The following is a 14505-nucleotide window of genomic DNA, read 5'->3' on the forward strand; positions in this document are numbered from 1 at the left end:
AGTAGGGGATGAAGTTTTAAAAATTAAGCATTCACTTTCTTCAGCACCAGAAGATAAAACTGCCAAATTTTTTCCACGATTTGAAGGACCATATGTTATAGAGAAAATAACTCACGCTGTAGTAGTGTTAAAAGCCAGAAATGGTGAAACCTGCTCCGCAAACATTGATCAAATCAAACCCTACATTGATCGTAATAAAATGCAAATATTTTCAGATCTTTTGCAGGATCCGGCACCGCAGACACCGCAGGCACAAGCTCCAGAGGTGGAAAAACGACAAGTACAAGGGCAAGCCATTAAGAGGCAGGAGCAAGTGAAAAGAAAGTTTCCCCGCGGAAAAACTGAAGGTAGCAAGAAAAAGAAGCCGTTCCACCGTCCAGAAAAGAGAGTTCACGAACACCCCCAGAATGAAGAAGGGAGAAGGACGACGTATGCAAAGAGAACCAGGATAAATGACGGCAACTATAACCCGGCTCTAAAACGGAAGATCTACTCATCCGACAGGACTCTCCGCAGCAAATGTCGCCGAACTGCGGAAGGGCCACCAGCGACGGAGGAAAAGTTACAAGGAAAATTTGAACGGCCAGCAACGAGGTCCAAGCAGGAACACGAAAGAAGTTTCCCGGTTCAGCCAAGACCAGCTGCCATCAAACGACCAAGACCACAGGCAGAAGCGAAAAAGAAGGTATTCAAGGGTGACAGAACTGGAGAAAAAAGAAAGCATCTAGAGGAAGGCACTGAAGGGCGAGCCCGTACAAGAAGGAGGATAAATCAAACAACTATCTGCTCTACCTTTAAGGACTGGGCCCAGAAAAGAATGGCCGAATATCACAAAGATAAGTAAAATTTTATGTTACTTTGCAAATTTAAGTTAATCTTTCATTCTTACTGCAAGTGGCAGATTTCAAGAAGTTTTACCTCATGCGAGGTCTACCTTTATCGCCAAAAGGGCGAGAAATGAGTTGTTACCGATTTTGGTATTATGTTTTTCCAATTACTCGCGCGTAAAACTAAAGTTGATGTATAGTAGCGTTGTGTAAAAACTTAAATATTGTAAAACGTTATTGTATAAATATTATTTAAAACATTCTGGCAAGAAAGAAGTTTTAGTCTTAAAGACTTTTTGAAATGTATTACTTCAATGTAGAAAGAATTGGCACTTGCTTTGAAAAGTATAGAAGTTAACAATGTACTACTAATGTATGTTTTCAAATGTATAAAATTAACGGCATGTTAATATGTTCTTATATACAATGTGAACTGTTAGTTTAAATGTTAAGAAATACCGTGATATGGTAAAAGTGAAAGTAATGATAAAATTCTTTTTATTCGTGTGACTGTAAAAAGACTAAATCATGGTGAATATGTGTTAAAGGTTGAATGATGTAGTTAGGCTCTCTGACGCTACACTTCAGAGTTAGCCACTTTCAGAATAGTACCTCAGGGTTTAGAGTTGAAATTAGGGTGTGTTACGAGGTCTTGGTATGTTGAATTTTAACACGTTAGTGTTTTGATTGTAGGAGGAAGTGTTGAACACCTAGACAGAAACACATTCGTGTTTGGTGTTCTTTTACAACACATGTCAGAGAGCACGGGGAGAGATAATTAAAATAGTCATGAATGAAATAAGAATGTTAAGAGAAATATAATTATACATGTTACTTGCCATTTCATTGTGTAACATTTCATTAAACTAGTTTTCCTTCCAGATCTCTGGAAGGAACCAGATTTGAATAAAAGCTCCTGTTTAGATGCAGTACAGATGAAAAAATTGTGTATCCTGGGAGCTGCTATTGTAAAAACAAATTTCTTTCTTTTAAATTTCTTGTTTCTAGCGAAAAATGTTTGTAAAAGATTGGCCTCGCGTTAGATTCTAGAGCTAAATTTTTTCAACAAGGTCGTTTTAGACCTCAGTTTCAAACTAATTAACTCTGGCGGGAAGTATGTAAGGATCTTAAGTTTTACTAACGTTTATTTTATTTTAAATCTTTACTATCACTTCTTATTTTCTACTTCCGGCCAGAATTATAAGCATTAAAGTATTTATGCAAAGTTTGTCTGGCGAACGCCAAGTATTTAAGTTGTGGCTTTTTGCCAAGCGAGAGAGAGGAAGCAGTGAGTCGAAGCAGGCCGCTTACCTTAGAAGTTTTACGCAGTTGCTGGTTGCCTTCCAGGCCAGAGGTTTTAATCCTCTTGATAAATTTTTAACGTATTGTAGTGTTCACAGTTCTCTGTACTACATACGGCTTCCTGTTAATATAAGGCCAATCTTCCACGTTTATTATTTTAAAGTTAAATTAGAGTTTAGTTTTATTTTTATACTTTTACGTTTTGACCCCAAGTAGCGGGTCTGTGTATTTCCGAAGTACGGAAGTTATTGTAAATAGAGAAAAATAAAGGGTTTTGTATACCCTTCTTGTGTATCCTGTCTACTTCCCACAATTGTTGAACATAGCTTTAGTAAGCTCTCTGTTCCGAGTCAGGTCCTTGCATGTTCCCGAAGAGGGTGAGACGGAACATTGGACCTGATAAGGTTATCTTTTTGGCTTTGAAGTACGTAGCTGCATGTTTTATACATAAACATGCTAGAGCGCTTAATGAAACTCTGTTGCAGATAATTTGCTGAAGTCTATCATAATTAAATTAATTTTATGTTCCCAATAAAAGTCAATTTCGGTAAAAGTTTATTTATTTACGCAAGTGCCTAGAAGTCCATCAATTTATTATATGTTTCCAGTTTTGATAAATTGGGATACAAGAATATTATAATCAAAGTTACAAAATGCCAATTTAAGTTGCATAAAAGATTTTCTTTGCTAAATAAAAATGTAAAGACTGTTACATTTCTTTGGAGAGAGTAACAGGAAAAACTAGTCATGTCTTTACCGGAAATCGAATGACGGATTTTCCAGTTATCAGCTGGATGAAGTAATTACACCCCAAAAGCAAGCGTAAGATGTTCGCTTTTCTTAAGTTCCTCTTTCTGAAAGGGTGACTAGGACAAGAAGACGAAACCTAGTAGGCCAAATCCAGTAGGTGAAGAATTATCGTTCACATTTTAGTTTGAGCTCTCTTTTTGTTAATATTAGGCTTTTCTCCAGAGCAAGAAATGTGAAAAATCAACTAGGCCATCTTCGGGAATAGAACAATGGGAATTCATCAAATTGCTAGTTTGATGGGAGGAATTTGATATATTACACTATAAGGGCCCTTTGTCGTAATACATCAAGCTGCCAGCTGTATTGCACTATAACGGCACACATGCTACCATGTATTTCATCATAACAGCGAATAGCATTTGAGGCACGTTTTAATTATTTACGTTTTTCTACTTAAAAGGTAACTGGGAAAAGAGGACAAGACCCATTAGACCAACTCAAAGTAGTGACGAGTCATCGTCCACCACAGGGAGAATATTAGCAGATCTTTTTTTAAGCAGGAAGGGGGCGAAGTCGACTATCTTCTCATCGGGAATGGAATCATGAATCGTATCAGGTAAATGCGCTTACGAGGGCATATATGAGCTTGCAGTGGAAGAATTCTTATATCCTTCCAAAAATATTTGCAGTTGAAGATTTGTTTAGATTTGTTATTGGTTAATGAGGATAATTACGAGCAAATTTTTAACATTTACAATCGCATAAATTCATTAAATGAATTAAATTAATATTTACAATGGCATACTGATTTAAGGGATGCTATAGATTAAATCGTTGATTCAAAATAGTGAGTGATCAGAAAAATGAGTTATCGCCTTACTTGGACAAGTAAAATTTTATTTGGTATCATCGTTTTGAATCTGAAACGCGTGGAAGAAATTTTCATTGAAAGCCATGTAAATCCACGTCTTACAAAATCCACTTAACTTCCATGTAAGATTTGTAAACATGTCTTATACCAAATAGCCATGTTTTATATGTTGTCAACTTACTTTCATCATACATTAAGAATATTTTTCGAATTCTCGACTTATATGGAATTTATTGTTTCAGTTTTGGATAGAGTTCCATCACCAAAAAACATGCTGGGCAGCAGCATTTATGTGTGGCAAATTCAAAATCTTAAATACATCCTTAATTGCATAGATCAAAATAAATTCAGATTTACGGAATTTCTCAACGATGAGAATAAAATGCGCGACAAATAAAAATAGCAAACTAAATTTATACAAAAAAATTATCTTCGTATTTATATTTCTGTTAACCTCTGAAGCAGGTTTAAGATGAGTAGTTAAGACAGTTTAAGGATTCTTCTCCAGAAAGTAAAGGTTAAAAACACATATTTAGAGTGAGATATTTAAAATAGAAGTACCAAATCGGAATACCATGGGAAAAAAATTTTGTTCTGATAGCATTGTACCTAAATTAACATTATTAGGAGAATTGTACTTAAGATCTAACTGTTTAAATGTAGCTCAGTATTTTTCACTTTCAAGAGATCACTTCTGCACGAGGCTTTCCACAAACATTTTCTGCAAGAGAAATGGCAAAATTTTCTGCTTTGCCAGGTCACAAAATTCGCGTCACCAATAATGCTTTTCATGCGTTAAAATGATTCACTAAATGTCGGCTTAAAAGGTACTTAGAAGTCATAATTATAAAGTCATTTTATAATTTATTTAATAATTTTTATAATTAAAGTCATTTTTATAATTTTTCAATTGGAACTAGGATCATTGCCTTCAGTGGACTCGGTTTTTAAGGTATGTGTACCTTTTTTTACGTATTGTAAAGAAATTTGTGAACATTACTGCTGAGCTTAGCTTATCGGCGACGTTGCTGGCATGACGGCAGCTGACGAGGATGCTTTTTTGCGCATCTGGGAATTGTTGTAGACCAAACAAAATTAAGTCTTCTGGCATACACAAACGTAATTTACAATATCAGAAATTATATTTTATTTTTTAAGTATTTACCATAAACTAAGAGTTTTTGCACTATTTACTAACAATCGTTTGGAAAACGTCTTTATTGAGATGTTCTCGTACGGTACTCGATCTAGTAAAATATGAAGTTTTAGTTTTCCTGGATAATTGTAAAGAATTATTACAATGAATTTTCACAGCTTTATAAGCTTATTTTTGTCTGTTTTATAAATTCTCTGGGTTAATGACAAGTTCAATTATTCAATTCTTGATACAAAATAGGACGGATTATCTTGCTTATCAGGAAAGAATTCTTGTAATTACTTCACCACTAATCCGGCCTACCAGCGGCAGAGTAGTAAAATGAATGAATACCGGTAGTTCGACCCAGGTTTCAAATTTGGTGAATGGGCTAGCTGGCTGGGAGTTTCAATAATTTTCTCTATGTGTAATGTGAATATGAGCCAGTTTCCCTTTAAATATCCTTACGATAATGTCCGACCCGTGCTTTGCCATAATCCAAATAATCTAATCGTGTGGAACCTCGGGAGTTTATGGTGCCATTGCCCATGCGCAGCCACGTTTCTGAAAGCGTGACTCCTCTAAAAAATCTTATGTTTTGTTCATCACTGAAACGTTTTTTATTTATTTCATTTTGACTTTTTCGGTGTTCTCGGCTTATTAAAAAATTTACTAGGTTTATTTTTATGTATCCGATACTTTTGTTTCATTTTTTATATTTTTTATTTTGAATTTTTACAGATTTTGCTTTGCTGTTAAAAAAAATCTTTTGCTTGGGGGAAAAAATTAAATGCAGCTACAGTTTTGAAAGTATAAATTATCGTCTGCTACTTGACAGTTTTGTTTCATGGAAAATGTCGCTTTAAAGAAAAAATGGACGGAAGCTATGTTTACGTTCTTTCCGAAGAAAATTATTTGTATCTAATTATTAAAAAATGCTGTGAAAGCCATGTTGTCAATATCTAAAGCTACAATAGGTTATGCTGTCAATAATAGAGAAAAAAGGTCAAAATTTAACCTTCAAGGGAAAAGAAATTGTTCCAGATACATATCCAAGGAGAAAACGAAATGTTTGGAATGTTTCAAAAGTATATTCAATACTAAAAGAAAATTCGCCAAATCAAAGTTTGCAAAATCATTAAAATGCTCAGTGTCAATTGTAAAAAAAAAGATTGATGCTGATTTGAATTTCATCGTCTTTCTCCACGACATATTGTCGAATGCAGAACGCGCAGTAGAATTCTTTATGAGAAACATTTATCATGACAAACATGGAAAATATTGCCAGGATAGATGACTAAGATTCAACTGTTGGGTTTATTTAAATAAGTGCAATAAAGAGAAATCCATTTATTATCATCAAAGAGGAGGGGGGGGGAACCTTAAAACATAGTTCAAGGGATCTAAAGAAAGTTTTTCTACGGAATTTATGATTGTTGCTGGGTTTTCATATAACGGCAAAATAATAAAGAGAGTGGAAAAAAATTTTAAGATCAACTCCACATATTACCAAAAACATTTTTTACCCACTTTTCAAATATGAAATAGCTTCTGCTTACACACAATGTGATCAATCAGTAGAACTGCATCAAAGGCGGCGACACGTCAGAATCTACCGTTAATTTCCTGGAAAAAAAATGGAACAAGAAACGGGTATCGAGGCCGTATCCTTCAGTCAGATCCCTACTAAATCTCCTGATCTGCCACCAATGTATTTTTGCGCTTTTGGACCTTTAAAAAGCGGGTTGTCCAAACGTCGACGTACAACCTCCTTAGACTATGGAAAGCTATACATGTGCAATAGGATAAAATACCTCTTTCAGTAATACAAAAGGCTTTATTGTCTTAGAAGTTAAGATGTAGAAAAATAGGGAAGAATAAGGGTTATTAAATAGAACATGTAAAACAAAAATATTTTACATAAAATCTTTCTGTAATTACAACGAAACTTGCCTATAAAATGTGTGAACAGCGTATGTACACTATAGATACATTCCTGTATGTGGAAAAAAAATTGGTTTGGGATCTAAAATATCAGACAAAAATACTTTTAAACTTCTTTTTCGTTTTAAGCTTATTATTTTATTTCAACAAAATGCACGTGTATGTAAATATGTAATGAAAATGTATTAAAGTAAATCTGTATTTGAAATGGAAATATTTCTTTATGAAAAAATACATAAGTAAAGGAGTAATTTTCACGGCAAGTAGAAATGCTGTAGACATCGTCTATTTTATTTATTAATGAAATTCCATCTACGAACTCTTGGCGAAAATTAGCACGAAACTTCCTGGTCCTGACGTTTCACCAGGTTCCCAAAGAATTCAGTTATTTATCGTTGTGTCCGTGTTTTAGCTAGGCGTTATATAATTCTTTTTATATCACATTGAAATTTTCAAGCTCGTTTCTGATTGGGGTAATGTTTGATAAGATGATTACTCGATTTTCCGGTCAATTCCAGACCTTCTTTTATTAAATCTGCATTTCGAACTGGATCATTTTCTTCATTATCACCACATTCTGTGAGATAAGGATTCTCAAGGGAAACTTCTAATGTTTCATCTTCGCTTAGAGCTTTGTCGGCTAGCAGTTCATCAATATCTTCCAAGATCGGTCATCGAACCGTTTTCCACCAACTATGTGTGCCATTGTAATAATGCTGGGAAATTTGGTCGTATTAAAGATGATGGGATTTTTGCTTTGTACATCTTGTGGCCCAAAACGCTTTCTAAGACGCATTCAAAGCTGCTAGTTTTAATTCAGTTGGTCTAGAGGTTGTAACAAAGATGTAGTATTAGCAGAAATAAGTGTTTCCAAGACAGGATGACCTAGTACATTGTCAAGAATAAGAAGAACTTTGAATTTGAGACCTTTCACATTCATAAAACATCATACTTTTAGGACGAACCATTTGATGAACCATTCTGCAAAGATAACAAAATTACTCTCGCCTTTTTGTTTGCCTTCCAGTGGATAAGATGTTTTAAGATATCTACAGCTTTCCTTGAACGTGGGTTTAATGTTCAGTCTACCAGCAATGGCTTCAACATAACATCTTCCGAAGCGTTGGAGAAAAATAATAAAGTCACACGATCCTTAGCTATTTTAGCCCACCAGTGGCCGAGCGGTTTTCGTTTTGGTCATATCTGAATTATGTGACATTACATATGGGCTACCAAAAATAACTCAGTTATTATTAATAAATAAAATCATGAATTTTACGATTTATTGACTTTCGGCAATCTTAATAAATTCATATGAGCACAAGTTTCAGTAAAAGTTACTTTCACTTTTAGAGCTAATTTCTAAATGTCCCCCGAAGATACGAATTTAATTTTAAATTCTAAATTCGGTTTTAATTCTAAGCACATTCAGCTTGGAAACAAAATAAAAATCTAATACATTCAGTTACGTGACTTATTACTCGCAGTGGAGAGGCGCTTCATTCTCCTAAGCATGGTCGGCGCTACACATTTTGCCACCCAGTTCAAATTCTGAAACTTCAAAATTATGCCGACCGGTTCCTTCCAAAATTCTAGACTTTTGGTCGTCCCTAAATTCTACAACATTCTACTTCCGACTGCATACGCTCTGGCGCCGGCCTTGCTATACTATTATGCCCCAAATAAAAATTGTTTTCCTTAGACTTTTCCGCTTAAAGCAGAATTGGATTCTTAACATTTTCTTGCTGCAGGAAAGTTTTGTTTTCGCACTTAATAGACGTCTGAAATTTAAGAGCACAGGTAAGAGATAAAACTTAATTCAAAGGTTTATTAAAAAGCTACGCCTTGTAACGCAATCAAAAACTAGCAAATACTAGGCACCGGTATCATAGGAGTGCATGGTAACTCAGCTATTCTAATAAATAAAGTGCGAGCTAATTTTCCCGACGAAACTGATTCGGTTTCAGCTAATGGGAATTCCAACCTACTCGCTAACAAAGTCACTTGCTGCATACGCAGGTCGATCATAGGTGGGAATCTCAGAGGAAACAGTTTTATTGGTAGGTTGGGGCCTAACTCTCTTTTTAAATTACAAATTCATTACTCTTTAAATTCAGGATAATTTGTCTCATCTTAAAACGACTAATGGAAGAAATATAAGGTACAGATAAGAATTAACATAAAAAAGTGTTCAATAAAATAAACTTTATGAACAAAATAACCTAATATTTGAAAAATGAGGTATTATAAAAATAATATACTATTTTGTAATATGAAAGGGAATAACATATAATTTGGAATTTTGTGTTGAAGCCTTTATGAAACTGCACAAAACTAAACCACACTTCTGTGGCTAACAATAAAATAAAATAATGAAAGCTGTTGCTTTTCTTACACTTTGCTAAAAGTGATCAAGTTATTTGATTTGTAACACTCGTTTTAAGAACTGATGTTGCTACAAATAAAATACTAATACATTTCTATCGATTTCTTTACAGTGACAATGAAGCTGATTTTATTGTTATGCAATATTTTCATTGTCTGTGCAACTGTGGTATCACAGTGTCCTCCAAGAAAAGAAATACATCCTTGTATTTGCATAGAGAAACAGCTGGGGAAGAGGAAATATGAATTAATCATCCTATGTTACAACATAGGGACACCGGCTTCATTTTCTAATATTGAGACACGTCTGAGACATGTGGAAATTGAAAAGTTCCTTCTTTATGACTCTTATTGGAGGGGTTCTCCAGGACAACAGTCTGTTCTTCCAAAAGATTTTTTGAACAGCTATAAAATAAAGGAAGTGGAAATAGTGGACACTAGTTTAAATACAGGTTTTGCTTGCCGATCTACGCCTAACTGCGAAGAAAATAACATAATCAAGTAAGCGAAATAGTGGTTTTCAATAGTAAGTAGAGTTAAAATAAACTTCTGAATGCATAATTTATTCTTTTATTGTTTTATAATATTATATTTTTCCCGTAAAGATTCCATATTCATTTACATACAATCACATACAAATCAAGGCATATACAAAATTGAAGAGAAACATTAAATGAAAATATAATATTGTGAATAAATGAATGCAAAATACTTCTCAGGGAAAGTTTTAGCCATACAGGACTAAATACAGAACAGCAGTAAAATGCCAAAATAGAAACTTGCTTTAAAGTTTAGCAGAACATTTTGACTGAAAGGTGGAGATTTATTTGCTAATATCTAGCGTATTGATTAACAACGCAGTCTAATACTTTTCACCTTAACTATAATGATTTTATGGTTTTTGCTCCGGAAAGCTTAGCAATAGCATTGGCAAAATTGATAACATTTTGTTCACTCGGTAGCAAAGTGGATAAGGCATGTTACTGCGTACATGAATCAAGGGCTAAAAACGTCGATGCAAAATCTAAATAAGCAGCAGCAATACGTGCAAGAGAAGACTGTGGACATCAAAATTAAATAAAGAAAAATTTACCCTGACACTGAAAATTGTTTTAAACAAGTTCTGTCGCGACAGTTTTCCTTTAAATCAAATCTAAGGTTGAATTTTTACGATTGAATTTTACCGTAGCTGTCCACTTCTTCATCTAAAAGAGATAACTTTAAATTTTGCTGCAGTTACTTATTATTAAAACAGTGTATATATGTATATATAAACAAGAATTTAAAAATTTGAAAATTAAGTTTATAATTTGTTCACGTAGCGCAGTATGTTGGGTAATTAATTATAAATTAAATTTTGGTGGTTAATACTCTAACAAGATGAAAATACAAAACACTGAAACAAAAACAATTCAATAATATAGTATAATAATGTAATATAATACTGCTAACACTTACTTATAAATAAAACCAAAATAAAAACAAATAAAAATTGGTTAAAAGAATGAATAAATTCATTCTTTTAACTCTTTCTCAAGGGGATAGACCTGACTGAATAAATCGTGTCAGCCATTTCTGAGAATAAATTGCTTTCCAACGGCTTTTATGTATGTATTACTAGCCGCTAGGCGGCCAGCTTTCGTCTGGCTTTTAAATGTACTGGAAAAATGCCTAAAGAACACACCAAACATTAGATTTAAAAATGACACAGAATTTTACTCTGCAAAACAACTATATATATACTAAATAAAATTGATTATATTATCTTCATATATATATATACTAAATAAAATTGATTACATTATCTCCTAAGGTTAATTATGCTGCAATTGCGCAAGTAGCAACTGAATACGCAATAACTGAATTTCGCAATAAATGAATTTAAGATCATACAACATATATATATATATATATATATATATACATAAACACAAATTTTAATAAAAATGCAAAAAATTACAATGACATAAGCAATATCCCTTAATACAAATATTAGTTATCCTAATAAATAAATTCACCAACTTCCCGTTGCCTTCTCTCGACAAAGGACCAGTACCCAAGAGAAACATTAAATTTAAAAACTGCACAGAATTATCGCCCTCATTTTTCCGAGTGGCAGCAGTGGCAACAATGATATTCAACAGTGGCTGCGTGCCATTGTTGCTGATATAATAAGAAAGAATTATCGATTTGATGAGATTTCATCAAGAAATGAAATAAAATAAATAAAAAAAAAACTCATTCGAATTTTGAAAAATTCGCTTCGAGGTGCACTGGCTCTTGTCTAGATGCACCTATGTACCAAATTTTGTAACCTTGGGTCTATTGCAGCACAAACGAGACACACAGGCTGACAGACTCTTCCTTTTATGTACATAGATTAAATTCAAGAGATGACACAGGAACTGATTTTTATAAACAGACAGTGATTGTAGCCTAAGCTCAGAATGTCCGCAAAGTCTTATGCAAATGCTGAAAACCACGTGTTTTTCCTTCATATAAACTGCTATAAGGGAACACTGAGGGTCCTTGACAAAAAGTCGTGCTCCAGATTGTGTAAAGTATGTTTTGTCTGGAAGTTCTTATTGTGCTAAACATATCTCAAATTGAATATTTTTAACAGAAGAATTGCATCCATGTTCAAGTGCCCATACATTTGTGAATGCATATTTTCCACTACAAAGGTATTAACATCGTCACAGAAAATTTTCTGAATTGATGGTAATTTTTTTTGGGAGGTCTTGTTTAAATATCAACAGTAATATTAAAGTTTGACTTAACGACTTTTTGTTAAAGCCCACAGAATTTTCATTAACTTGCACTACATTTTCAGCTAAAATGTAAGGTTATAAATACCGTTTACTTTAACATATACTCAAAACAGCATTTTAAATTTCTTTATATGTGGAATCCCGCGTTTGGTTCTTGGCATTATAAAATTATATCCAAAATTATTAACAAACATAATTTGAAGTAAGTAAAACTTTTGTCTTGAAATAACCTAGATTCACTATTCCGAACATGCATTATGGTTTTTTTTAAGACCTTAGAGAGACATGCATTCTTTTATTAGATCTTAAGACAACTTGCTTTCTTTTCTCTCGTTTATATAGATGTTAGACAGCCTGATTTTCTGACTTCAGACGTATTTTTGTTATTCCAACTTTTATTTATCTTTAAAAATACTTATTCTGAAATCAGTTTCTGAAAAATGTTTGAACAGAAGTATTTCTACTAAAAGCGGTTTTCGTCAAATTTTTAAATCTGAGTACTGAAATGCTTATTATAGTGTTTCAAATGACAACAGCAGTTTCTAGCTTAGCATAAGTAATATCTCCTGAAAAAATTAAATTAGGTCTCTGAAATCATTTTAGTAAATCTGATTTGATTGTACACTTGTTATTTTAAGAGCTGTAAAACCATAAGTAGTAAACATTAAAAGAGACTAAAAGAAATTCTGATTTCTAAGAATAACATTATATCTTCTTGACACATCCATATCGCAGTGTACCGATTAAACATATTCTGTATCTAAGAAATTTTATGGATGATTTAATATTTTCAAACTGTAAAAATTTTGCTTAATTTTAATCTTAAATAAAGCTAATATTTAATTGCGTTTACTATGAGAAAAATATAGTAAATTCAAATTCCGAATTAAAATTATTTTTGATGGAAATCTTTGTTGTAGGTTCTCCAGATTCCACACGTCCTTTAAGATTATAGCATATATTTTGATTATAAGTTAATTTTGGGTTCTGCAAAAACATGCATTTTCTTCTAAGTTTGAGAATATTTTTGCTATAGTTACTTCTTTAATAAGAAATAAAATACTAAATGCATGTTGTAAGGTTTCGAGAAAGACTTCTGCGAAATTCTTGGTAACCTTAATTGTATTACGCTGTAAGGTTTATTTTAATTAACCAGTTATCTTATTATACTGCTGGCCATTGAAATTGCAACACCATGAAGGAAAACAAACACAAAAAAGACATTGCACGAGAACAATTGTTAGCTTTAATCTCCGTTATCAATCTCAGGACGGCTAGGGATAAGTCGGGCTTTCACTTTTCATTCAATCGGGATAACTCTTGCATTTTATAAATGCTTTATTATTACAATGAATATATACATATATACATATCATTACGGAACATTCTTAACATCAATCCTATTCTCTCGCTTCCCGATTCTCGATTGATATCGTGCGCCCTCTATCGGCGGCTTTTCTACAATGCCATCTATCGGCTGATAACATTCGGTCATTCTGACCTGACAATCGTCCCGATTTTTCGAAGTACAAATCAATTTTATAATTAATACAATTTTCTACTTCGACTCTTATACACAATACTAAACATACATATTACTAATACACTAAGAAGAATACATATTATACTAAAATTTGATATGATAATAAACTTACTAAAATATTTTCACATACATAAATTCACATATTTTTGATACATTAGCATAATAATCAAAAATTTTCTGTAAATCATTACTAAATACGTGATATATATGAAATAACTCAATTTTTATCAGTCCTCAAATGATTCAAAACAAATGCACTAAAGTCTTTCAGCTAATGTTCAAAAGTTCAAAGTCAATTAATGTTCAAAAGTTCAAAGTTTCTAAAGTTTTCTATCAGGAAACATACGTAGATAAGCACACACACACACAAAAAGGAAAGATCTCACCTTAATCACAGGCTAGAGCACTTCCATCAGTCCTTACGAACAGATCTGATTGGATTCCGTCGAGGAATTAAGCTTGATAACTGGTCAGAATCTTCATCGTCGCCGTCGTCATCATCATCGTCAGAGCTGGGATCGCACCTCCATGGCTTCAGCTGGCTCACATGAGCAGTGGTAGTGAAGTAGCGACCTCGATTCTTCGCTTCTAGTTGAGTTATTCTGTAGGTATCGCTAGGTAATATTCCCGTTATTATAAATGGCCCTCGATATTTCGGCTGTGTTTTGGTAGGTTGACCTGTAGCCTTAGGAGCACATCTCATCACAACTATTTCTCCTTGCTCGAATATTAGTGTACGGCATCTCTTCCCATCGAATCTCTTTTTCATTTTCACTTGCTGTTTCTCAATTCTTCCTCGCGCTTGCTCTTGGATTTCTCGCGGGCCTTTCCATGCATCTGAATCTTCATCTGCTATCTTCCTAAGTATTCCATCATTAAATCTGGGAAAATACCCATGTAGCATTTCAAATGGAGTCTTATTCGTAGTTTTGTTTACCATGTTGTTAAGATTTCTTTCTGTCTCTTTTATTTTTGAA

At 33.3% G+C, this 14505-nt stretch overlaps 1 protein-coding gene across 2 annotated transcripts in view; it reads left to right on the forward strand.

Annotated features, from left to right (window-relative positions):
* LOC118200797 (uncharacterized) overlaps positions 1 to 14505 on the forward strand; it is a 53930-nt gene that overhangs the window by 21530 nt on the left and 17895 nt on the right. Inside the window, exons 1-2 of one of the 2 annotated variants that reach the window (XM_035372759.2) lie at positions 3347 to 3495; positions 9328 to 9715. In XM_035372759.2, coding sequence (XP_035228650.1) covers positions 9333 to 9715 — 383 coding nt within the window. In that variant the 5' untranslated portion in view covers positions 3347 to 3495; positions 9328 to 9332. Of the gene's footprint in view, positions 1 to 3346; positions 3496 to 9327; positions 9716 to 14505 lie in introns of those variants that run through there. The other variant, XM_035372758.2, reaches the window with a different exon arrangement.

Source organism: Stegodyphus dumicola, chromosome X2 (genome assembly GCF_044657685.1).
Source record: "Stegodyphus dumicola isolate Sdum_Otavi_A_Nest chromosome X2, ASM4465768v1".
Taxonomy (NCBI): domain Eukaryota; kingdom Metazoa; phylum Arthropoda; class Arachnida; order Araneae; family Eresidae; genus Stegodyphus; species Stegodyphus dumicola.